The sequence below is a fragment of the Orycteropus afer genome, unplaced genomic scaffold, assembly GCF_000298275.1.
Source record: "Orycteropus afer afer isolate SDZICR_OR568_19922 unplaced genomic scaffold, OryAfe1.0 scaffold00477, whole genome shotgun sequence".
Taxonomy (NCBI): domain Eukaryota; kingdom Metazoa; phylum Chordata; class Mammalia; order Tubulidentata; family Orycteropodidae; genus Orycteropus; species Orycteropus afer.
The window spans coordinates 1329672-1355019 of record NW_006922064.1 but is presented as its reverse complement, the minus strand read 5'-3'; the positions used below and the strand labels follow the sequence as shown (position 1 = coordinate 1355019).

The window sequence follows — 25348 nt, the reverse complement described above, 5'->3', positions numbered from 1 at the left end:
TGGTCAATGACATGAGACAAAGTATATGTGAACTGCTGTATGAAAAGTGAATTTACTCTGTAAATCTTCACCCAAATCCTAATTAAAAAAAAAAAAAAATCATTATGTGCAAATCTCTCATACATGAATAGGAGCACTGTGGTGACAATCTCTCCTTTATAAAAAGAAAAGCTAACATGTTATTTCTTAGCTGTATCTCAGTGTATCTTCTACACTGTACAACAAAGCTGACATATTTAGAAGGGTAGTGTTCTTTTATTTTATCTTGTTCACTCAGTCAATAAGTATTATTGAATAAGTTGTCTATGTTCCACACCCCACGCTAGACTATGAGAACACACAGATGAGTGAGACATGATCCCTGACTGCAAAATACCTTCTAGTCCAAAGAGAGAAAGTGACCGCAACAGAGGATGACAGTAACATGTGGCAGATGTGATGTATGGGATGTGGCAGTTGCGTGTGGATGGGACAGTGAGTATGTCTTAGAGATGATGGCAGTACTAAGTCACATTGGGTGGGGAGGTGCAGGTCAGTGGAAGAGGAATGGGAGTATAGAAAAAGGCATTTTAAGGCCAGAGAGGAAAGGTGGAAGGAAGGAAGTAAATGAGCAAAAGAGAATACCGTGTGTGCTGCTGAAGTCTACATGCCATGCATAAAACCCAGAATGGTTTGGATGGAGTCAGGGCTTTAGAGGAATGTAGGGCCAGGTTACAGTAGGGCCTCCAAATATTCAAGAGCTTCACAATGATCCTGTGGGAGAATGAGAGCCCCTGCTACTTTAGAACCTCATTTTACATGACTTTTCCTCATGACAGACTTGCCATATTTCATTTCTTAGAAGTGCCAGGCTTTCTCCTACCTCAGGACCTTCCCACATGCTTCCTCTCAGCCTCCCTGGGAGCTGCTCCCTGACACACACACACAGACACACACACACAACCATTCAAAATTCTCCACCTAACACATTCTTAGCCCAATTAAAATATCACCCTGGCATTTCACCTCACTCCCTTGAGAAGTTCTTCTCTGACCTTTGACTGTAACAGTGGAAAAGAAATGAAAGTCCTGAAGCAGATGCAGGTAAATGTGAGAATTTAAAAAATGAGGACAAAGGTTTTCAGAGTAGTAGGTTTTCTCCCCAGTAACATAATTCTAGATCTTTCCTCTAGCAACCTTCTCAAGGATAAGCCATAACTTCAGTCCTTATACCAGGAAGGTGACTACCTGTGCTCACTGTGGTATCAGGGCATATGGAGGAGAAATTGCTCAAGACATGTCACAACAAAATGTTATCATTTCAGTAGGACAGTGTTAGGTACATCATCTAGCAATTAGAGAAGTGGATCAACAGTATCATATGGTTACAAGTAAATCTACAAACATCAAGAAAGTATGACTCAGACTTCCAGTAAGATGGCGGAATAGGCAGATAAGCTACACAGACCCTCTTCAACAAAGAAAAAAGAAATCAATTGACACAGTTACAGAAGATAATCCTGGAGCCCTGAGCTTTGAAAGAAAGGATAGAGAAGTGGATTAAACTGCAACTAGCCACTCCTCGAAAGGAAAACTGGGCAATCTACTTCCGTAAACACACTGCCTCAGAAACCCAAGGGGGGTTGCTAGGAGTCTGGACCAACTTGATGACAGTGAGTTTGATTTTTGTTCAGAATAGAAGAACCTGCATGAAAAGAGTAAATAATGAAACAAAAGGAGCTATGGACTGTCAGCGATCTAGATGACAAAGACAGTTTGGATATTTTCAAGTGGCATTAGGACCCAAAAATTAACATACAAAGCAGCCCTGCTTGCCAAAGGCTGCATGGATGACTGCACTGCTGGTTGATGACTAGAATGGGAAGCAAGAAGCAACAAAGAAGGAGACAAACTGAGTTGTGGACTTTTGGCTGTCTGGAGGGCATAGACATTTTGAATGTTTACAAGTGGTGCAGCCATTATGGATATTTAAAGCAACAGCATTCTTGTTCACATTCCAGGGACCTAAGTAAGAATAGGTTCTATTTGCCAAGGACAAGCACAGACTTACTGGAGGCTGACAACTGGAAAGAAGACAGGTAGTGAGTGCATAAGTGCTGACAACCAGTGAAGAGAGAAGCACAGCACCAAGCTTACTCAGATACATCCAAACAAAACAAAGAAAATTAAAATTTTGGGCAAATCACTCCAACATACAATCACCAATTAAATATAAATGCAACAACATCACAACGTCTCAGAGAAAACAGTCCATCACTGTCCACACAATGAAGCAAGATAAAGCAGTAGAAAAAGGGGACCAGGATATAATAGACCCAGAACACGTCCCCGAGGAAGAATCACCAATGGAACTCCCTGATAAGGAATTCAAAAGAATTATATTTAGGTGCCTTAAATGGATTAAGAGACAGATCAAGGAAAACACTGAAAAAATTAAGGAAAACACAAACAAAACCCTAGAACAATTTTGGAAGACAATACAAGAACAAAATGACAAAATAAATGAAAACTTAGAAATGATACAAAATCTACAAATAGAAATCCAGAAGATTAATACTAAACTTTCAGAAACAGATGACATATTGAATGGGTAAAGGACTAGAATTGAATCAATGGAAGACAAAATTAGTGAGATTGAAGACAAATACCTGAATACTTCTTTGGAAAGGGATCAATCAGGAAAAAGATAAAAACAAAATGAAGAAAGACTACAATTCACGTGGGATACCATCAAGAGGAATAACCAACATGTAATTGGAATTCCAGAACAGGAAGAGACAAATAAAACCACAGAAAAAACAGCTGAAGATTTATTGGAAGATAATTTCCCTGATAAGATGAAAATACATCCATTCAAGAAATCCAATGAATCCCACACAGGACAGACCCCCCAAAAAATCACCAAGATATATCATCATCACACTCACCAAAACCAAAGACAAAGAAAGAATCCTGAAAGCAACATGGGAAAAACAAAAAGCTACCTACAAAGGGCAAGCAATAAGACTAAGCTGATTCCTCAGCAGAAACCATGCAGGCAAGAAGGCAATGAGATAGTATATATAAAACTCTGAAAGAAAAAAAAAAACTTCCAACCAAGAATTATATGCCCAGCAAAACTGTCCCTCAAATATGGTGAAATTAAGACATTTCCAGATAAGCAGAAATTAACAGAATTTTTTAAAACCTGACCAACCTTAAAAGAGAAGCAAAAGGGAGTCCGTTGGACAGAGAATCAACAACAGCAAACAAAAACTGACCATTAACACACATGAAAACATAACCCAGAAACAAAACCAACCCAGTTATGGAAGTATACAAAGTAAAATAAGCTTGCAAGACTATAAACAGGGAACCAAAGACATCAATCGGCAAATGAGGACAACTACAAACCAAAAACAGGGTAAAAATAGTGTAGTTAAAGAACTTCTAAGTGGTGAGGAAGTCAACACAATTGCAAGATAGAATAGAATGTTCTAAACTGGGTAACAAATTATAAATCACATGGTAACCTCAAATAAAATGATAAACCTTCACATCAAATTAAAAAAAAAAAAAAAGAGGATAAGCACAAACATTTAACAAATACTAAAACAACAGCAATGAAGGAGATGATAACACAATTCATAAACAAAATGAGCTTAGCCCAGAAAATTACATGGAACAAAGAAATCAGCAACACCATGAAAAAAATACATAACAAAATGACAGCAACCAATTCATACTTGTCAATAATTACACTGAACGTTAATTGATTAAATGCACCATTCAAGAAATGGATTGTTGCAGACTGGATGAGAACATATAACCCATCAATATGCTGTCTACAAGAGACATACCTTAGGGACAAAGATAAAAATAGACTAAAAATCAAGGGTTGGAAAAAGATATATCAAGCAAATGGCAATCAAAAGAGAGCAAGAGTGGCAATATTAATTTCTGATAAAATTGACTTTATGACAAAAACTACCATAAGAGTCAAGGAAGGACATTATATAATGATTAAAGGATCAATTGAGCAAGAGGACATAACCATAATAAATATCTATGCATCCAATGAAAAAGCCCTAAAATACATAAATCAGGCTTTAACAGAATTGAAAAGACAAATAGATGACTCCACAGTCATTGTTGTTGTTGTTGTTGTTATGTGCCATCACATGGGACCCGGCTGATAGCAACCCCTCCTTGGGTTTCTGAGGCAGTATCACTACGGAAGTAGATTGCCCCATCTTCCTTCCGAGGAGTGGCTGGTGGGTTTGAACCACCAGCCTTCTGGTTAGCAGTCAAGTGCCTTAGGCACTATGCTACCAGAGCTCCTCCACAGTCATATTGGGTGACTTTAACACACCACTTTCAATGAATGATAGAACTGGAAAGAAACTCAAGAAAGATGCAGAAGAACTAACTAATACAATCCACCAACTTGACCTTATAGACATCTACAGAGCACTTCACCCCAAAACAGCACAATATATATTGTTGCCCAGTGCATATGGAACATTCTTCAGGCCAGACCAAATGTTAAGCCACAAAGCAAGCCTTAATAAATTTAAAAACACTGAAATACTGCAAAGCATCTTCTTAGATCACAATGCTATAAAATTAGAAATCAACAATCAACAGAAAAGAGCAAACACATTGAAACTGAGTAACACCCTTCTTAAAAACAACTGGATAACAGAAGAAATAAAAAAATGAAATTAAAAAATTTCACTTAATCAAAAAATTTAAAAAATTCCTTGAATCAAAAGAGAATGAAAACACAACATGCCAAAATCTTTGAGACACAGCAAAACAATGATCAGAGGGCAATTTATAGCAATAAATGCACACATCATAAAAGAAGAAAGAGCCAAAATTGATACCTTAACCAATCATATCCAACAATTAGAAAAAGAGCAGCAAAAAAGCCTACAGTCACCAGAAGAAAAAAGTAATAAAGATTTGAGCAGAAATAAATGAAACAGAAAATAGAAAGACTACAGAAAATAGGAACAAGACTACAAGTTGGTTTTCTGAGATTAATAAAATTGACAAACCATTAGCAAACTTAACAAGGAAAAGAGGGAGAGAATATAAATAACATGAATAGGAAATGAATTGGGTGATGTCACAACAGAACCAACTGAAATAAAAAGGATAATATTAGGATACAATGAAGAACTGTATTCCAAAAAATTTGAAAATCTAGAAGAAAAGGACAGATTTCTAGAAACACAATACTTACCTGAAGTAACACAGAGTGAGGTGGAAAATTTGAACAGACCCATAACAAAAGAAAAATTGAAAAGGTCATAAAAGAATTACCAACAAAAAAAGCCCTGGCCCAGATGGTTTCACTGGAGAATTCTACCAAATATTTAGAAAAATACTGACACCAATCCTACTCAAACTATTCCAGAACATAGAAAAGGATGGAATCCTCCTTAATTCATTTTATGAAGCAAGCATAACCTTGATACCAAAACCAGGCAAAGACATCATTAAAAAGGAATACTATAGACCAATATCCCTCATGGATATAGATGCAAAAATCTTCAACAAAATCCTAGCCATTAGACTCCAACAACATATCAAAAAAATAATATGACCAAGTAAGGTTCATACCAGGTATGCAAGAATGGTTCAATATTAGAAAAACAATCAATATCACATAAATAAAACAAAGGTAAAGAACCACATGATCATATCAATTGACGCAGAAAAGGCATTTGATAAAATCCAACACCCATTCCTGATCAAAACTCTCAGCAAAATAGGAATAGAAGGGAAATTCCTTAACCTAATAAAAGGCATATATGTAAAACCAGAGCCAATGTTTTTCTCAATGGGGAGAGACTGAAACCATTCCCCTTGTGAACAGGAACCAGACAAGGATGCCCTTTATCACCACTTCTATTCAACATTGTATTGGAAGTCCAAGCCAGGGCAATAAGGCAAGTTAGGGAAATCAAAGGCATCCAAATAAAACTATCCCTATTTGCTGATGATATGATCCTACACCTAGAACACCCAAGAGACTCAGTAAAAAATATACAGGAACTAATTGAGAGAGTTAGCATAGTGGCAGGATATAAGATCAACATATAAAAATCACTTGGATTCCTCTACACCAGCAAAAAGATTGCTGAAAAAGAAATCAATACCATTTATAATTATTGTTGTTGTTGTTATGTGCCATCGAGTCAGACCCGACTCATAGCAACCCCTCCTTGGGTCTCTGAGGTGGTATCACTAAGGAAGTAGATTGCCCAAACTTCCTTCCAAGGAGTGGCTGGTGGGTTTGGACTGCCAACCTTCTGGCTAGCAGTCAAGTGCCCTAGGCACTAAAAAAATAAAATACTTGGGAATAAATCTTACCAGGGACACAAAAGACCTGTACAAAGAAAACTACAAAACACTACTTCAAGAAACCAGAAGAGATCAACATAAATGGAAAAACATACCATGCCTGTGGATAATAAGATTGAACACTGTGAAAATGTCAGTTCTACCCAAAGCAATCTATACATTCAATGTGATCCTAATCCAGATCTCATCAACATTCTTTAAGGATATGGAAAAACCAATCACTAATTCTATATGGAAAGGAAAGAGACCTCGGATAAGCAAAGCATTATTTAAGAAAAACAAAGTAGGAGGTCTCAGACTCCCAGACCTTAAAACCTACTATACAGCCACACTAGTCAAAACATGCTGGTACTGGTACCATGACAGATATATAGGCCAGCAGAGTAGAACTGAGAACCCAGAAGTAGATCCATCGACCTGTGTTCAGCTGATCTTTGACAAAGGGCCAAAATCCATTAAATGGGGGAAGAGACTATTTAACAAATGGTGCTGGCAAAACTGGAGATCCATTTGCAAAAAAATGAAACGGGATCTGTACCTCGCACCAACACAAAAAGTAACTCCAGATGGATCAAAGACTTGAATATGAAACCTAAAACTATAAAGTTCCTCAAGGAAAAAATAGGGGCAAATTTAGGGGGTCTAATATGTGGCACAAATAGACTATTAAGCATAACCCAAAATACACAAACAGCAGAAGATAAACTAGATGAATGGCACCTTCTAAAAATTAAATTTTTATGTGCTTCCAAAAACTTCTCCAAAAGAGTAAAGAGAGAACCTACAGATTGGGAAAAAAATCTTCAGCAATGACACATCTGACAAGGGACTTATCGCTAGAATTTATAGACACTCCAACACCTCAACAACAAAGAGACAAATAATCCAATTAAAAAATGGGCAGAAGACATGAACAGACACTTCACCAAAGAGGATTTTCAGGCAGCAAATACATGAGGAATTGTTCACAATCATTAGCCACTAAACTCACTGCCATCAAGTTGGATCCGACTCATAGTGACCCCTCCTTGGGTTTCCGAGGCAATTATCTCTACGGAAGTAGATTGCCCAATTTACCTTCTGAAGAGCAGCTGGTGGATTTGAACCACCAGACTTCTGGTTAGCAGTCAAATGCCTTTAGGCACTATGTGACCAGAGCAAATCAAAACAACAGTGAGATACTATCTTGCCCCAGCACTAATGGCAAACTTCAACAAGACATAAAATAACAAATGCAGGCAAGGTTGTGGAGAGACTGGGACTCTCATACATTGCTGGTGGGACTGTAAAGTGATACAACCACTGTGGAAAGCAGTATGGCGATTCCTTAAAAATTTAGAATAAGAAATATCATTTGATCCAGCAATCCCATTAGTAGGTATGTATCCTAAATAAGTGAGAGCCAGGACAAGAACAGGTATATGCATACCCATGTTCATTGCAGCACTATTTACAATAGCCAAAAGATGGAAACAACCTAGATGTCCATCAACAGAAGAATGGATAAGTACTCTATGGTGCATACACACAATGGAATACGAAACCAACCAAACCAAACTCACTGCTGTGGAGTGGGATCCAACTCATAGTGACCCCTCCTTGGGTTTCTGAGGTGGTATCACTATGGAAGTAGATTGCCCAGTTTTCCTTCCGAGGAGTGGCTGGTGGGTTTGAACTCCCAGCCTTCTGGTTAGCAGTCAAATGCCTTAGGCACTATGCCACTGGAGCTCCTCAATAGAATACTACGCAACACTAAAGAATAATGTAGAATTTACAAAACACCGTGTAACATGAATGAACTTGGAGGATATTAAGCTGAGTGAATAAGTCACAGAAAGACAAATATTTTATTAGTTTATTATTGTAAAATGTCAAGGAATGGTTTATATATGGAAGGAAAATTTTCTTTTTTTGGTTACCAGGGGTGGGAGGGGAGGGGAAGGAACACTGCTAGGTAAGTAGAGGAAAGTACTGATTTGGGTTAAGGGAAGGGCAATGTACTAAATGGGGAAAAAAAAAAAAAAGATACTACCACCCACCAAAAAAAAAAGGAAATTGTGACTTAATGAAAAACCCATGTATAGATCAGAACTTTTGTTCATTACAAAAAACATCTGATCAAATTATTACTGTATAGAAATGAGTAGCATCAATGCATTCTGGAACTGAGAAACCACAGGGGAAGTGACAGGAAAGCCTACAAAAATACTGTAATTACAGCTTTTCTCCAAACATCTTATCTACTGAAATCCTAAATCTTTCCAGGTTTTTCCAAGGATTACAGAGCATTAAAAATTAACATTATTCTCCAATACTAAGCTCTTACAATTTCCCTCAATTTACTTATAAGAAAAGGATTTCTTTTTCCTTAGAGATGTATTTCTGTAAATGTATGTTTATAAGCAAATTGATGGTTTGTCTATATCCCCAGTGAGCATTACAAAAAGATCAAACTCTACTCAGAACCCTTTTTTGATACTCTGGGCTCTTAATTTCACATAGCCATGCTTTTCAAGGACAGTATACTCTACAAAACAAGTAGCTTATTTTTTTGAAATCAACTTAAATACAATTTTTCAGGTGATAAGAATTCCTGGAAATGGTTATGCAAACATAAGTGAAACACAATGTTTACTTGGAAGAGTATCATGTTGGATGGGTGCTCTTCAAAGAAAAACAAAATACGTGTGTATTCTTGTGTCTGTAAATGTGATGCATATTTTCCAACATGTGAAGTGTAGGTTACTGGAAGAAAAGATCCATAAAACATAATTAAAAAACAAATTTAGCCCTGCATGGCTGCACCTGTTGCAGGGCTTCTACAGTAGATGACAGCTCTTTGAAGCCACTCAAGGAGTCAGATTATAAACAATGCGTGCTCCAAAAGCAAGGGTACTGGTGCCACATTCCACCCATTCCACCCCCCTCCCAGCTCCACTTGTCCCAACCCTCCCAGGAAGCATCCTTCCAGAGTACCAGGACGCTCTAATGGGCTATTTCCCACATCATGTGGAGCAAAGGTGGCCTGGTATAATACAGGCTTAGTTCAGCTTTCAGATCGGGAAGGGGGTGGGAGGAGGATTTGCTGTTCAGATTTTGCAGTTATGCTCTGCTTGAAGGTGTAAACAGTATCTGAAAAGAGCTGACTATCTTTTTAATTCTTAGTAAGTGGGACATATCTGACCCTTCAGCTAATCTGACCTGGTAATCTTAACTTTTAAAAAAACTGACAAGCATCTAATTCCATGCTGGAATCTTTTCTGAGTATAGCTACAGGTGGTCTTGGAAGACAGGAACACTCTACATCCGATTCATATAAATAACTTCTATTTTGGGGATCTCAGCTTTCATCTTCATCTGAGACGGATCTGGAGTCTTGCCAGTGCTAAGACTAAAGCTATCTGGCCACACAATCCACATCTGGCAAATAACTCATTAAAGAAACACTATAAATTGGCCCATAATATGGCTCAATTTAGAAAATTAACCTAAGTAACATACATTAAACCACTTTTATGGGAAAATACACTATGAGTTCAAACAATGGACTCAAAAATCTAATTCAGAATGAATCTTTGGTTAGCTTAGGAGTGCTCATTTCTGTTAGAACAATGTGTCCTAAACTTGGTACTCTTGTAAGTATAAAAACCAAAAACCAAACACACTCCCACTGAGTTAGTTCTAACTCATAGTAACCCTACAGGATAGAGTAGAATTGCCCTACAGCGTTTCCAAGGCTATAAATCTTTATGAACTCACACTGCCTCATCTTTCTCCCATGGAGCAGCTGGTGCCTATAAACCCCCAATCTTTTGGTTAGCAGCTTTTAACCACTGCACCACCTGTAATTATGGGCTGCATAATTTCTGTTGTGGTGGGCTGTCCTGTGCACTGCAGTATGTTTAGCAGCATCACTGGCCTCTACCCACTAGATGCCAGTACCATACACCACCTCCCCACCACCTGGAACAACCTCCAAATGTCTCCTGAGAGGAAAATAGGTGCTGGATGAAAACCACTGGGTTAGGCAAATGTAAAAGTTTATTCTGTGCATATATACTTAGTAATTTCCACATACGCTGCTTTTCTTCAAAAGTAGAAGCATACTGGATATCAACAGGCCTTTCGTACACAAAAGTGATGTCCTGAGAAGGGAAAGGCTGATCATTGAAGAGAGGATTCTAAACTTGCTATTACTGTAGTCACAACATTATTATGAAATTTTAAATAACATTTAAAATATATGTATCCTTTAAATATATATAAACATAATATATAAATATAAAATTATATATATATGTGCTAACCAGAAGGCTGGTGGTTTAAACCCACCAGCCATTTCTCAGAAGGAAGATTGGGCAATCTACTTCTGTAGAGATATATCACCTTGGAAAGGTCACTATGAGTCAGGAAATGATATATAAACCAAACTCATTGCCATTACATTTATATATATATATATAGAGAGAGAGAGAGAGAGAGAGAGCGAGCGAGCTCTGGTAGCATAGTGGCTAAGACACTTGACTGCTAACCAGAAGGCTGGCGGTTCAAACCCACCAGCCACTCCTCGGAAGGAAGATGGGGCAATCTACTTCCGTAGTGATACTGCCTTGGAAACCCAAGGAGGGGTCGCTATGAGTCAGGGCTGACTCGACGGCACATAACAACAACAACAACTATATATATATGTAAATTCAAATAATATACAGTGCCACTATGAGTTGGTATCAACTGGGTAACAATACCTTTAGGGTTTTGGTTGTATGTGTGTATAGTTTTTAAAAGTTGAGAAATTGAGATAAAGAATAATTACTATTTCCTTCTTTTACAAAATACACTGCATTATACAGAGATTTAAGTATTTGGAATCTATTATTGTGAAGCTATATTATAATATTAACCACAGCAACAACAATAATGGCCGTTGCCATTCACTGAGTGGTTGGTATATTCCTGGTACTATACTAAGCATTTAATACACACTATTTTATTCATCACAATCCCACTTAGTAGTAAAAATGGATTAATCCCCATTTTGCAGTGAGAAAACTGGGCTCAGAAAAGTTAAGGAGTTTGCTCAAAGACTATAGTGAGATTCTTTTGGTTTTCCAATAGTATATTCATAATTATATAAATTTTATTTAATGCCTTTTGATGAGTTGATTTTTTTAATCTCAAATATTTAATGTATTAAAAAGAAATTCAGTACAAAATTTTCAGAGGTTAATGAAATACTTCACACTGATCTTAGAGGTAAAGGATAATCTACACTTAATGTTGTGGAAACTGACCTCCTTATATATATTAGGCATGGAGATAATACACTACAGTTTTAAACTGGCTGGCACACCTTGTTATTGACCCTTACAGAAGTAGTTAAAAGGCATTTCCTAGTGCATATTCAAAGAATTTCACAAATTTAGAGAAAAATTATAAAGCAATGCAAACTAAATGCAAAATGTATAACAATGAATTCCATAAAAGCTTCACTGAAGGCATTGGCCTTTAGGAATAGACAGTATATCACCTGAGATGTTTCAAAAGAGGCAACACTGTCTATGCCAAGAAATGTGAAGGAAAGCTATCGAGCCAAATGACTGGGAAGATCCATTTGCACCCATCCCAAAAAAAGGTGATCCAATGGACTATGGAAGTTATCCAACAATATCTGCAATATTACACACAAATAAGATTTTGCTGAAAATAATTCAAAAATGGTTACAGCAGTACATAGACAGGGAACTGTCAGAAATTCAAGCTGGATTCAGAAGAGGACATGGAACAAGGGATATCATTGCTGATAGCAGATGGACCTTAGCTAAAAGCAGAGAATACAAGAAAGATGTTTACCTGCGTTTTATTGACTAAGCAAAAAGCATTTGACTGTGTGGATCATAATAAATTATGGATAACATAGAGAAGACTAGGAATTTCAGAACCCTTAATTGTGTTCATGAGGAACCTGTATATAGACCAAGAGGTAGTCATTTGAACAGAACAAGGAGATACTGCATGGTATAAAATCAGGAAAGGTATGTGTCAGAGCTGTATCTTTTCACCATATTTATTCAGTCTGTATGTTGAGCAAATAATCCAAGAAGCTGGACTATATGAAGAATAATGTGGCATCAGGATTGGAAGAGGACTCATTAAAACCTGCAATATGCAGATGGCACAACCTTGCTTGCTGAAAGTGAAGACGGCTTGAAGCATTTACTGATAAAGATCAAAGACTACAGCCTTTGGTACCGATTGCACCTCAACATAGAGAAAACAAAAGTCCTCACAACTGGACCAGTAAGCAGGAGCATGATAAATGGAGAAAAGACTGACGTTGTCAAGAATTTCAATTTACTTGGATCCACAATCAGTGCCCAGTCAGATGCCGTAGGCCGTACGCCACCAGAGCTCCCATGCTCAGGGAAGCAGCAATCAGGAAATCAAATGATGTATTGCAGTGGGAAAATCTGCTGCAAAAAACTTCTCTGAAGTGTTAAAGAGCAAAGATGTTATTTTGAAGACTAAAGTGCACCTGACCCAAGCCATAGTATTTTCAATAGCCTCATATGCATATGAAAACTGGACAATTAATAAGGAAGACCAAAGACGAACTGATGAATTTGAACTACGGTGTTGGCATAGAATACTGAATATACCATGGACTGCTAGAAGAACAAAGAACAAACAAATTTGTCATGGTACAGCCAGAATGTTCTTTAGAAACAAAAATGGCAAGACTTCACTTGTTGTTCTTTGTATAGTCATTAGCGGAAACCAGTCTCTGGACAAAGATATGATTGGTAAAGTAGAGGGTCAATGAAAAAGAGGAAAACCTTCAAGAAGATGGACTGACACAGTGGCTGCAATGACAGGCTCAAGAATAGCAAAAATTGTGAGGATGGCCCAGGACCAGCTTTGTTTTATTCTACTATATTTTGTCTTGTTCTATTACACATAAGGTTGCTATGAGTCAGAACCAACTTGACAGTACCTAACAACAACAACAAAGAGCACCAGTTGTGATAATGGTGAACTATGTGTAATTCACTCAGTTTATCTGTTTGGTGACAGAATCATGGAAACGTGGAATCCACAGAATAATTTAAAATCTAACTTTAAAAAATTTGAACTTAATCTTCAATAGGAGAGACGTGTTTACAAGGCCTGTATCAGCTGACTTTCTTGAAATAGTTGCTACCATTTGATAAAGGTGGTAATGTGTGTTTTAAATAGCTAGAAGTCAAGAGTAGGAAGCCATAGCAAACACACACTGGATAATTAGTACCTGAAATAATTGGGACTTTCTCCTAATACTTTCTGTTAAGTATATATATTTCTACTCAACTCTAACAAAAAGAAAATTGAAAACAATAAATTTCATGGCATATGTGATTACTGATGTTATTTCAATTCTGAGTTATTTTTGTAATAAAGATGATAGGATATCCCACACATGTCCTTTGGTGAACTACCAAAAAAAAAAAAAGTCTTTTTGCCAGAAATAGACTGCACATTAGCCTCTCCTGGTCCTGTGGATTTGAAGTGACAAGCACTGGGGTAGCAAAACTAACCCGCAGCTGCCATTCCCACCAATGACAGGAAATAGTCCCATTCTTTCTAACTGGAAAGAATGGCATGAATAATAACTATCTCACTTTTTCAGTACAAACAAGAAATGAAATTGTTCCTTTCTAAGCTAATCACAGAGTGAATGGTAGTAGTGTATTCTCAAAGCAGATGACACATCAGATGACCTTAAGTACGTTTTTGGATGTGTGACTAGCAATGTATACACACATATTACAGCCCAAATCCTAACACTATCTATCTAACTTTGATGTTGATGGTTACAGTACCATCCCATCTAGGAATTCTTCCTTCGTTCACTCAGTGTAGGTTAGAAGTTCCTCAATGTTTTTTGTCTGCTGAATGTCATAAACTGTGTTTCTTTAACTATCTTTGCCTTTACATCATAAGCACAGACCCTTCTTTTTTGCCTTTATATCCACCATCAATCACTGAAGTACATGTCTCAGTAGGTTGTTAATAAATATTTATAGAGCAAATAAATGGAGAAAAAGGGAAATATTTGGTTTAAGCCAATCAAAAATATTTAATGAGCCATTACTGTGACTCAGACATACTGTATTAAGCACTGGGGAGACAGCAGTGAATAAGAAATATATGTTGCCCACCCTTAAAGTTCAGTAAGGAAGGCAGGCATTAAACAATCTGTGATTACATAGATATTTACTTTTGTGCCAAGTGCTCAGTGGGAGTAGGGAACCATCCTAGTCTGGAGGGGATGTGATCACAGAAGGCTTCTCCCAGGAAGGGGAGGTTATGACAAGACCTGAAGGATAAGCAGATGCTAGTCATGCAAGTTGTCGTTCTTAGTTGCTTTTGAGTCAACTCTGATTCATGGAGCCCCATCAGTGCATAGTAGAATGGCTCTACAATGTTTTCAAGGCTGTGATCTTTTGGAAGCAGATCACCAGGCCTGTCTTCTGAGGTTCCTCTGGGTAGTTCCACAGCTCCAACCTTCAAGCAGTAGTCAAGCACTATTTGTGTCACCCAGGGACTTATATTCCTTCATGATCACACTCTGGCAATGTGATATCCTCTCAATCCACCAGGTTTCTCTTCTGTATATATGAGGATTAATAATATCTAACCATCATTCTTACTGGATAAGAAACAATACATACAACTTGGTACAGGGGCTTACTTAGGAAATGGTAGTGTTGTTAGTGAAAATTATATCAATATTGTTAGTTTGATCTACTTTTATAGTCACTTTCTCAGGAAGAGATAATTTTTTCACTCTATATTCAATCTCTTCCTTGTCGAGTTATACATTAAATACCACTACATTAAAACTTCTAACTTATCTTTCTGAAAACTGAAATTTATGTCCCTGGTTATAATATGGGTACTTCCCTATCAAAATGAAGTAGGTTAGATTACGAGTTCTCCAAAAGGACATTTCAGCACTAAAATTCTCATTCTTGCTATTTTCTATGTCTTGCTTTGCTCTTAGGCACAATGCTTTGAATACTATCCCTTGCTAGTTATCTTCTGAAATTACTGTTATTATGCTGAGCTGGAACATCAAGTACTAATATCATGAATTCTTTTTAAAATCTAAAGTACATTTTTCTTCTGAGACTTTAAAATATCTAATAGATTCATCATCAAGGGTGCTGGCAACCAAATGTGATAGAATGCTGAACTCTGAGGGAACAATTCTCTGTGCCAAAGGCTTTTGATTGGGTACCATGGAATTTAACCACCTTCATACAGATGGAGAAGGCAAGGTCAAAAATGTTGCTTGCCATTATTGAGCTGATAGTTATAATGTCCTTTCCAATTAAAGTATCACATAACCTAAATGTAAAACTTAAAACTATAAAGATCATGGAAGGAAAAATAGGGGCAAACTTAGGAGTCCTAATTTATGGCATACATAGTCTGTCAAACTTAACTAAAATTTCACAAATAGCAGATGATAAACTAGATGAGTGGGATCGCCTAAAAATTAAACATTTATGTACATCAAAAGACTTCCCCAAAAGTGTGAAAAGAGAACCTACAGACTGAGAAAACATTTTTGGCAATGATGTATCAGACAAGGCACTAAATTTCTAAAATATATAGCAAACTTCAACACCTCAACAAGAAATCCATTGAAAAAATGGGCAAAGGACATGAACAGATACTTCACCAAAGACATTTAGGCAGCTAAACATGAAGAGATGTTTGTGAACATTAGCCATCAGACAGATGTAAATCAAAACAACAATGAGATATCATCTCATGCTGGCAATAACAAGAATGATAAACATGAAACAACAAATGGTGATGAAGGTGTGGGGAGACTGGAACCCTCATACAATGCTGTGGAAAGCGTTATGGTGCATCCTTTAAAAGCTGGAAACTGACACAATATGATCCAGCAATCCCACTACTCGATACACATATCCTAGAGAAATAAGAGCCATGACACAGATATATGCACGCTCATATTTGTCGCAACATTATTCACAATAGAAAAAAGATGGAAACAACCTAAGTACCCATCAGTGAATGAATGGATAAACAAACTATGTATACATGCAAATGTAATACTACACAATGTTAAGGAATAACAATGAATCCACTAAACATCTCACACACAGATGGATCTGGAGGACATTGTTCTGAGTGAAATAAGTCAATCACCAAAGGACAAATATGGTATGAGACCACTATTATAAAAGTCAAGAAAAAGTTTATGTAAAGAAATATTCTTTGATGGTTAACAGTGATGGGAAGAAGAGGGAGGGAAAAATCACTAATGAGATAGTGGGCATGTATTAACTTGAATGAAGGGAGGGGCAATACATAATAAGGGGGAGGTCAGCCCAATATGGTCAAGGCAAAGAAAGACACTGAAAAGTATGCAAGAGTAAAAGGTGACAACAGTAAAAACAAGGCTGTAAATCTTTATGGAAGCAGACTGCCTCATCTTTCTCCTACAGAGCAGCTGGTGGATTCGAAACACCAACCTTTTGGTTAGCAGCCAAATGCCTGAACCGCTGTGCCACCAGAGCCCCTTGTATTAATAGTAATAATAAACAATAATTTACAAGTGGATACATAGGTAGATATGTAGCTGAAGAGGTGTAGGATGGCATATGGGTACACACATAAGCATACATAGGTTTGGCAGAGGACATTTCTATATACATATTTGTAATGTGCTGCAAGTATATTCAGGTATATAGTAGAGTACACAGGAGGCAGTTATGCAAATTTCCCAGCCATAATCAAACACCTTGAGGGACAGAGTTATTGGGGTTGAGGGCTTACATCTCAGGAGACATCTAGGTCAATTGGCATAACAGTCCATAAAGACAATATTCTGTACCCTACTTTGGTGAGTAATGACTGGGGTCTTAAAAGTTTGCAAGCAACCATCTAATATACAACTATTGGTCTCTTCCCATCCAGAGCAAAGAAGAGTGAAGAAATTAAAAACTCAAGGAAATACTTAGCCCAAAGGAATAACATACCACACAGACCACAGCCTCCACTAGCCTGAGAACAGAAAAATTAGATGGTACCTGGCTACCACTACAATCAGGAAGGTCCTGGACAGGTGGGAGAAATATGAAGAAAAAAATTCAAAATCATAGAAAGACCAGATTTATTGGTATTATAGAAACTGGTGAAACCCTCAAGACTATGGCCCTTAGACACTCTTCAAATCTGGAACTGAACCCACTCCTGGAAATCACCTCTCAAACAACGAATAGGCCTATAAAGTGAACAATAACCCTGTGAGGTACGTGCTTCTCAGAACAATCAACCATACAAGAACAAAAGGGCAACATTTGCCCAAAAGTAATATTTAGGTGGCAGGGACAGGCAAGCAAGATGGGTTAATGAAAACAGGGAACCTAGGAAGGAAGTGGGAAGAGTGCTGTTACACTGCAACTAAAGTCATGACACAAAACGTGCAAACATCGTTGGATGGGAAACTAATTTGCTTTGTAAACATTCACCCAAACCATAATAAAATACACCCCCCCCACCCCCCCCCCCCCCCAAAAAAAGACAGCATCCATCTCTTTGAAGCAGTAAGGTACTTTGGAACTACTCAAAATGCTGTGACTGAAACTCAGACTCAGCACTATGATAGTCCCACAGTTTTCTTACTCTCTAGGACTCAAGGGTCCAAAGTTGCCCCAACCTTGACTTAACACCCAGTGATAACCTTGGCTTCAGGGTCCATGTGAAAGTAGATTCAGGCCTGGAGTTTGCGTTCTGCTCATTCAGTCACTCTCACATCCGTAAAAGTGGCCCAGCTTTGCTAGAAGACCCAAGGTGGTAGAGGGGCTTGAGTGTATATATGTTGCCATGGTTACTGCCTAACCTTCCAAATGTGATGTCACTTCCTTCTGACTTGGAGTTGGGGAGAAAGGAGCTGCAGTTGTTGGCTAGGGGTTGTGTGCTCTTATTCTTCCATTGTCTACATTAAAGGTTCTAGTCACAGCTCAGCCACTTAACAATAGCAGGACCTTGGGCAAATCTCAGTAAAAGGGGAATTTGGACTACATTGTCTCTAAGGTTCCTTCTAATCTAAAAGTTCTTCAGCCCTATAATTGTATTTGATGGGGAAAGAGTTCCACTCTACTAGTTTAACATACAAATATACATATAACATATAATATTTGGGAGCTCTGGTGGTGTAGTGCCTTAGGTATTTGACTGCTAACCAGAAGGCTGGTGGTTCAAACTCACCAGCCACTCCTTGGAAAGAAGATTGGGCAATCTACTTCTGTAGTGACACTGCCTCAGAAACGTAAGGAGGGGTCGCTATGAGTCGAATCAACTAGTCGGCAGTGAGTGAGGTATTTTTTTGTATGTAGCATTTTAACTAAACGGAAGAAGTAGCTGTATTACACGGTAAAACCAAAAGTCATGCAAGTGATAGCACTAAAGTAAAAGCCCATACATCAGGGAGTTAGACTTCAAGCAGCCTTAGCTACTAGGAGCACAGCCGTGAACCAAAAGTGTGTAACTGTAAGAAAAACTCCATTCACTTAGCTCCTGAAGAGACAAGGGGCATTAGCCTCTATTCCTTTTCAGAGCAATTAAGACAAAATGAGGAAAAGAGAAGATAAAGTACAGGTTTTCCTGGAGCAGAAATTTTTCTGCAGATCATTCATTGGCTAATGTGTTGTGGAATGAGGCGAACAGTATAAATGAAAGGGCAGTAGAAACTAATAACCTGCTACTTCAGAACAATGGTCTTTTTACTCCCCATCTCCGTTTCCATATTTTGCCACACATTAAATGCTTAGGACATTCGAACATAGTACATTAACTCCTTCAGGCCAATCAGATCAGACTTGGGTGTCCAATTACTTCTCACCTCTGAAACAAGTAATGTGTTCAGTGGTAGGTACTGATTCCAGATGACCCAATCCTCTCTCCAGCTGGAGGCCTTCCTAAAGTAAGCTAGGTGTTTGGGAAGATAAATTTCTTTTTTTGGCTAGAAGGTCACTGGCTAAAACCAAAAACTCACTCATTAAATACTAAGAATTTTCCTCTTGCCACATGTTATTTCTTAGCATTGCTTCCTCCCTCCCTCTTGGCCACAGCTGTGGCTGTCTGGGAACTTCAGCCATATCTCCAGGAGGACAGAACCATCCTGAGCTGGTGGCTGAGAACTTCCATAGAACCCTCTTAAGAAGTGAGGCCTTTAAATCCATAATCAATGAAATTAAACTGACATTTAACTGCAAACAATTGCTTTACTATTTATCCAAGCCATTTCCATTAAGTAAAACAAAACTCCTTTATAACTGGAGCATATACTTAGTGAAAAGTCATTTTACACATGTCCCTATAAAGTTTTATATGTGTATTACAAAATTCTAAGAGACTTTTTAAAAGGCTTCAATGTTTGATCTTTATCTTCTGAGCTAAATAAGTGGGGGAAAAAAAGGAGAATTAAAATATATCTTAAGGATATAGATTTCTCTATTGCCTTAGAAAAGCAAGACAAAAAGAGATCTTTAAAACTGACATTCATAAGAACAACTAGCATTAAAGGTGCTTAGTTAAAGATGCTGGCTCCAAAGTCCATACTTACACGTTATGACATTTAATGTAACTTTAAAGCTTACCTCCTCCTCTCTCCTTCTCATCCTCCTCTTCTTTCAGCAGCTTGCCAATGGAATTATACCACTTGAATTGTGGATCAGGGATGCCATAAACACTACAATTAATCAAGGCACTGCTCCCTTCCTTGACTATGATATGGTCCATTGTGGCAAGGATTATGGGCACAGATCCCAAGACCACGTCAGTGCCATTTAAAGGGCTGTTAGTCACATTCTTAGCAGTTGCTAGAGTGAATACTAGGATTAAAAAGGGCACAGAAGGTAAAAAGCACACAGTCAGATGGTTCTTCAATTGATCCATCTTCTTTGCTTTCTCTGTAAGGCAATAGAGAAATGGTTTGCCAACGGAATCTTCTATTAGACACCAGACTGTTCAGAGCAGGCCATGGGACAAACCTGTTCTGCATCTATAGAGTTGGTACTTGCTTAAGAACCTGTTAAAAACAAACAAACAAAAAAAAACATACAAACATATAAATATTCACATTCACACTTTAAAAATATTATTTATAAAATGTCAACAATCCAGCCAAAATACAAAGGTAAATAATTCTGAAACAAAGAATAAATTCAGAAGTTCCAAATGTTATGTTTTTCACAGAAATAATAATTATTCAATTTTCTTATTTTTATGATTAAGTCACACAGTTCTTCACGTTGTTGTTGTTATGTGCCGTGGAGTCAGACCTGACTCATAGCGACGATCCCTCCTTGGGTTTCCGAGGCAGTATACGGAAGTAGATTGCCCCATCTTCCTTCCGAGGAGTGGTTGGTGGGTTTGAACTGCCAGCCTCCTGGTTAGCAGTCAAGTGCTCTAGGCACTATGCTACCAGAGCTCCTACAGTTCTTCATGGGAAGAAGTATATTTCTTTCTTACATTAAATTAATTGTGCATTACTTTCAAAAACCCAATTCAGATGCCCTTCATTTAACATTACAAGGTCTTTTTCCACCCCATCACCTCTCTTTATCCAGAATGACCTCACTGTTCACCTGAGGAGTTCTTTAACCTCTTCTCTTTCGTGACTTCCAGTCTATTTCTGTGGTCACAGCTTGGGCTCTACCAGCATTTGGAAGGGATCCACCAGAACCAGTCTGGCATTCTCCCAACTCCCCAATTTGGCTTCCAGGGTGTTCCTTCATCTATCTCATGCAATAACCCATGCTCCTTTGAGCTTCACCATCATCTGTCTCTCTCTGCTCTGTGTTACTGTTACCTATTGACTCTTGATCTCATGCTGAATTCCCTGGTTTCAATCTTCATCTCCCTTCCTGAGGCTGGAGAACATCCAGATGTACGGGATAACATTACGGGTGACTACACTTCTATTTTCAAAGATCTAACTTTCACCTATTCCTCCATATCCATAATCCATTTCATCCACTAATCCTGTGGCCACACCCTGGATTTTTCATTTCTCCAAATTCTAAATTCTAAAGTTCCAAGAAATTCTAAATAAACCTCTTTAACTGTCATCTACCATTCTTCCAGGTCTCTTCCCTTATTCAGTTTCTCCTATCTGGGGTTTCTAGCCAGTCCATTTCTTTCAGTCTTTCCAAATCCTACCTGCATGCCTCACTTCTGTCTCAGTCTAGTCCCAATCCTCAATATCCTTGATTCTTCTTTTTGTGTCACAATTATTCTGCCAGTATAAAATCTTAATCAAGTTGATCATTTGCCATCCTGGAGCATTACTAGAGAGAATTAAACAATCATGTAATTATTGCTAAAATAAATGAACAATCTCCATCCTAGCCTGGCCCTCAGTGACATTTGGCCATCTGTGTCCAGGGCTCTAATGGTTTAGTATCATCTTTCTACAGTGCCTCTAGGCATCTTCAACTTTCTATTCAAGAACCTTAGCCAATTTTTGTCTTCCCTTTCTCAAAAACAGACTTCTTCTTTAGTCATGTGAGTATGAATTCCCTCTACCCTTCTTCCTACCTCCCACAAAGCTTACTCTATCTTATCCTAATTTCTTTACTGGTCATTTTTTGCCTGCTCTTTAGTCAAACAACTCTTGCTCAGGTTACCAGTAAGTCAGGTTCCCAGTGAGTGACTTCCAGTTGCTAAGTTTTCAGTCTTCCTCTTACGGAATCTCTGTGATAACTGACATTATTAACTGTTCTTTCTCAAAACTCTTTCTATGGCTTCCACATCTGTCCTACCCTCTTATCTCTTTCATTATTCTCTACTAGTTCCTCCTCTTCTTCACATTCCCTAAAAGTTCTTTACCCTAGAGTTCTACTGTGTCTCTCTTTTCTTTTCTTTTCACCCACAAGCTCCTCCTAACGTTCCACACAGATGCCTTTGATTACCACGTATAACCTAATCACTCCCATCAAAGTCTTCAGCCTTTTTTCCTGACTTTGAGGCTGATATGACCAACTTCCCATTTGCCATCTGTGTCTGGATGTTCTGCTGGGAACGCACATTTAACATTCCAAAAACAAATCCATTATCTGTTAAACATGCATCATTTCCTGGACCCCCGTCTCAGTTCAGGGTGCACCATCTACCCAGGTATGCATGGTTATAGTCCTCAATTCAACATTTCCCTTATGCCCCAAGAAGGTCCTCTTGGGGTTAGATGACATGAAAATATCAAGTAGACAATAACATATATGAATACAGACCAGGGGCAAAAGGTAATGAATTAATAAAGAACCTGGAAATTAAAAAACATAGATGGTATTTAAAGCCATGGGTACTAGATTAAACCACCTGGGGAGGTGGCGGTGGTGAAGAATTTGAAGCCTATGGCTGGAGGAGAAAATAGGGCCCAACTTAGCAGAGGAGAAGCAACAAAGAAAGGAAATTTAAGAAGGAGCCACCAGTCACCAATGGAGTAGAAGAGAAATGTGGCAAGGCAAGGAAGCAACTTTTTTTTTTTTTTTTTTAAGAATTAGAGGGGAAAAGAGATTCAGAGGTTTAATTTACTTTTAATTAAATATTAGAGGATGTTTTTATATCAATAGTAATATTCCAAAAACAAAGGGAGTGAAGTAGGAGAGCAAGGAGTCCCTGTAGGACTGAAATTCTGGAGATGAGAGGATTGGGGGTTGACCATTGTAGAAGTGAAGATACCTCATGCACTATAACAAGAGGGAAATCAGGAAATACTATATAAGTGCTGGCAGACTGGGGGGTTTGGAAGTGGGCTTTTCAGTTCTTGGGAGTTCACTTACTTGCTGGTCCCAACCCCTGCTACTCCCCATATATCCTAAACTCTAGCTGCTACTCAACTCCCAACCAAGTCATGTTTTTAAATGCATCTGTTCCTTTGCATGGGCTTCTGTCTTGGCTAGAATACAGTTTCCCATTTTTCTTTTTATGGTCTTAGTGAACCTCATTCTTTAAGATGTGCCTCAAAGCTACCTCTTCTGTTAAATCTTCCTTGACTAAGCCCTTTCTTCCCAAGTAGAGTCAGCTACTCCCTGCTGTGTTCCTATTCCACTTTGTATGCCTCCACAAGAGTACATATCACTCTCTAACATCATCATTTACTTATAAGTTGTTTCTTCCACTGGTCCATGAGCTTGATGAGGGCAAGAACTGTACCTCATTTACCTTTGTATTTGTGGTGTCTGGAGTTGGTATGTTAGATGCTCAATAGTTATCTGCTGAATGAATGAGGATCCCTTCAAAGGCAGAGATTACAGTAAATTAGTGTAACACTATATATTTATTCAGTGGAAAAGAAGAAGAGTTTTCTTAGTGCCAAAGACTTCCATACTCCGCACTGGACTTGAGTGCCTTCCTGCCTCTTGTAAGGTCAACCCTTTATTTGGCCAGCAGAAATCATGTGGCTAAGGGAGACAGCCCAGGCTGCAATGGCATGACAGATAACCTGCTATGACTTTGTGAATGTTTTCTTTTACTCAGCAAAACTTGTGGTTTCCTTTTAACGCTGTCGTTATAGAGCTGATATATTTAATACAAAATAGTGGTTAAGGACACAGACTCAGGTTTTAGATAGACTGGGCAAATTTACTGCTGTGTTTTCTTGGCCAAGTACTTACCAAATACAGGACAATTACAAGGAGTCATGGTCTAGTGTATACAAAGCACTGACACACCGCTCTGCTTGATAAATGATATTAGCAGAATATGTAAAACATCTTTTACTGGAATTATGCCTCTCAATTCTATTTTGATTTTGTATTATATTACATAAAGGATATAACTTATGTTTGGTTTTGTTGAATATCTTACAGAATACCATCGTACCACTGGAAGTAATTACTAGTGATTTTCAGCACTGAGGTTTTCTGCAGGGACTCAAGTCTGAAAATGTTGCAGAGTGTCGTGAAGGAATGAAGCAGGGCCACTCATCTTTGACTCCCTGATCCCTAGGCCAGAGCAGACATGTGACTACCTTTGGGGTGGGGGGTGGGGAAGGGGAATCAGACACAAGACAAAATGGGAGGTAGGTTCTAATAAAAATGTGTGGTAAATATACTATAACATTTTCTTTCATACTAGGGAGAAAGCAATAAATGAAAGATCAAACTGAGTCTTCAAATGCATATTCCAACAGCTCTTTTCAGACAGAGAGGCTAGCCACATTGGTTTTCTACATTCAGACATACCATGTTAGCAAAATAAAGAGAAGGGGTATTGCTGTTCTATTATATGTAATAATGTCAGCAGGCGCTTTGGGCTAGAAACACAGCAACTGTTCTGAAACAGCATCTAGTTCCCTTTGAGACCTTAAGATGTACAGAGGCAGAGTTTTCATTTCAATGCTGGATTTTCTGTTAGCAAACTGCTTTTCTCCCCATTTTCACTCCCATCCTTTCTCATTTTTGAAGTTACTAAGATGCAGAAAACAGAATGTGTAATTTACAGGTTATTTGTAACAAATGGTTTAGACTGTAACACTGTTAATTTTTTTTTTTTTTTTTTTACATAAAGCATGGAATGGACAAAAACGAAATGAACTCATCGTTTTTTATGTGAGAATTCACTGTATCTCATACAATGCCCTTTCAGTTTAGGTTTGAAAAAAGTATTTATTATGTGCCAGGCATACTGTCAGGATTTTGGAGCTGGAAGAGGGGTCTACTACAAAGCTCAGTAAGTCATAGGCCCTGTCCACTCAAAATTCTGTTGGTGAATGAGAGATAATTTCAATATGTGCTCAAGGTACTATGGGCTTGGGGTTGGTAGATAGAAGGGGTACTGGCTGGTCTGGGTGACACTTACTGTCAAAGTTTATTGACTGCCTACTCATTATCTCTCTTGACAGAGAACTTCCAGAGGTTCAAGCCGGATTCAGAAGAGGACGTGGAACAAGGGATATCATAGCTGTTGTCAG

At 38.1% G+C, this 25348-nt stretch overlaps 1 protein-coding gene across 1 annotated transcript in view; it reads right to left on the bottom strand.

Annotated features, from left to right (window-relative positions):
• The window catches only part of MFAP3L (microfibril associated protein 3 like), a 33123-nt gene extending 12786 nt beyond the window's left edge, over positions 1 to 20337 (bottom strand). The window contains exon 1 of the mRNA XM_007954900.2: positions 20031 to 20337. Coding sequence (XP_007953091.1) covers positions 20031 to 20328 — 298 coding nt within the window. The 5' untranslated portion in view covers positions 20329 to 20337. The remainder of the gene's footprint in view (positions 1 to 20030) is intronic.
• Positions 20338 to 25348: the final 5011 nt, after the last annotated feature.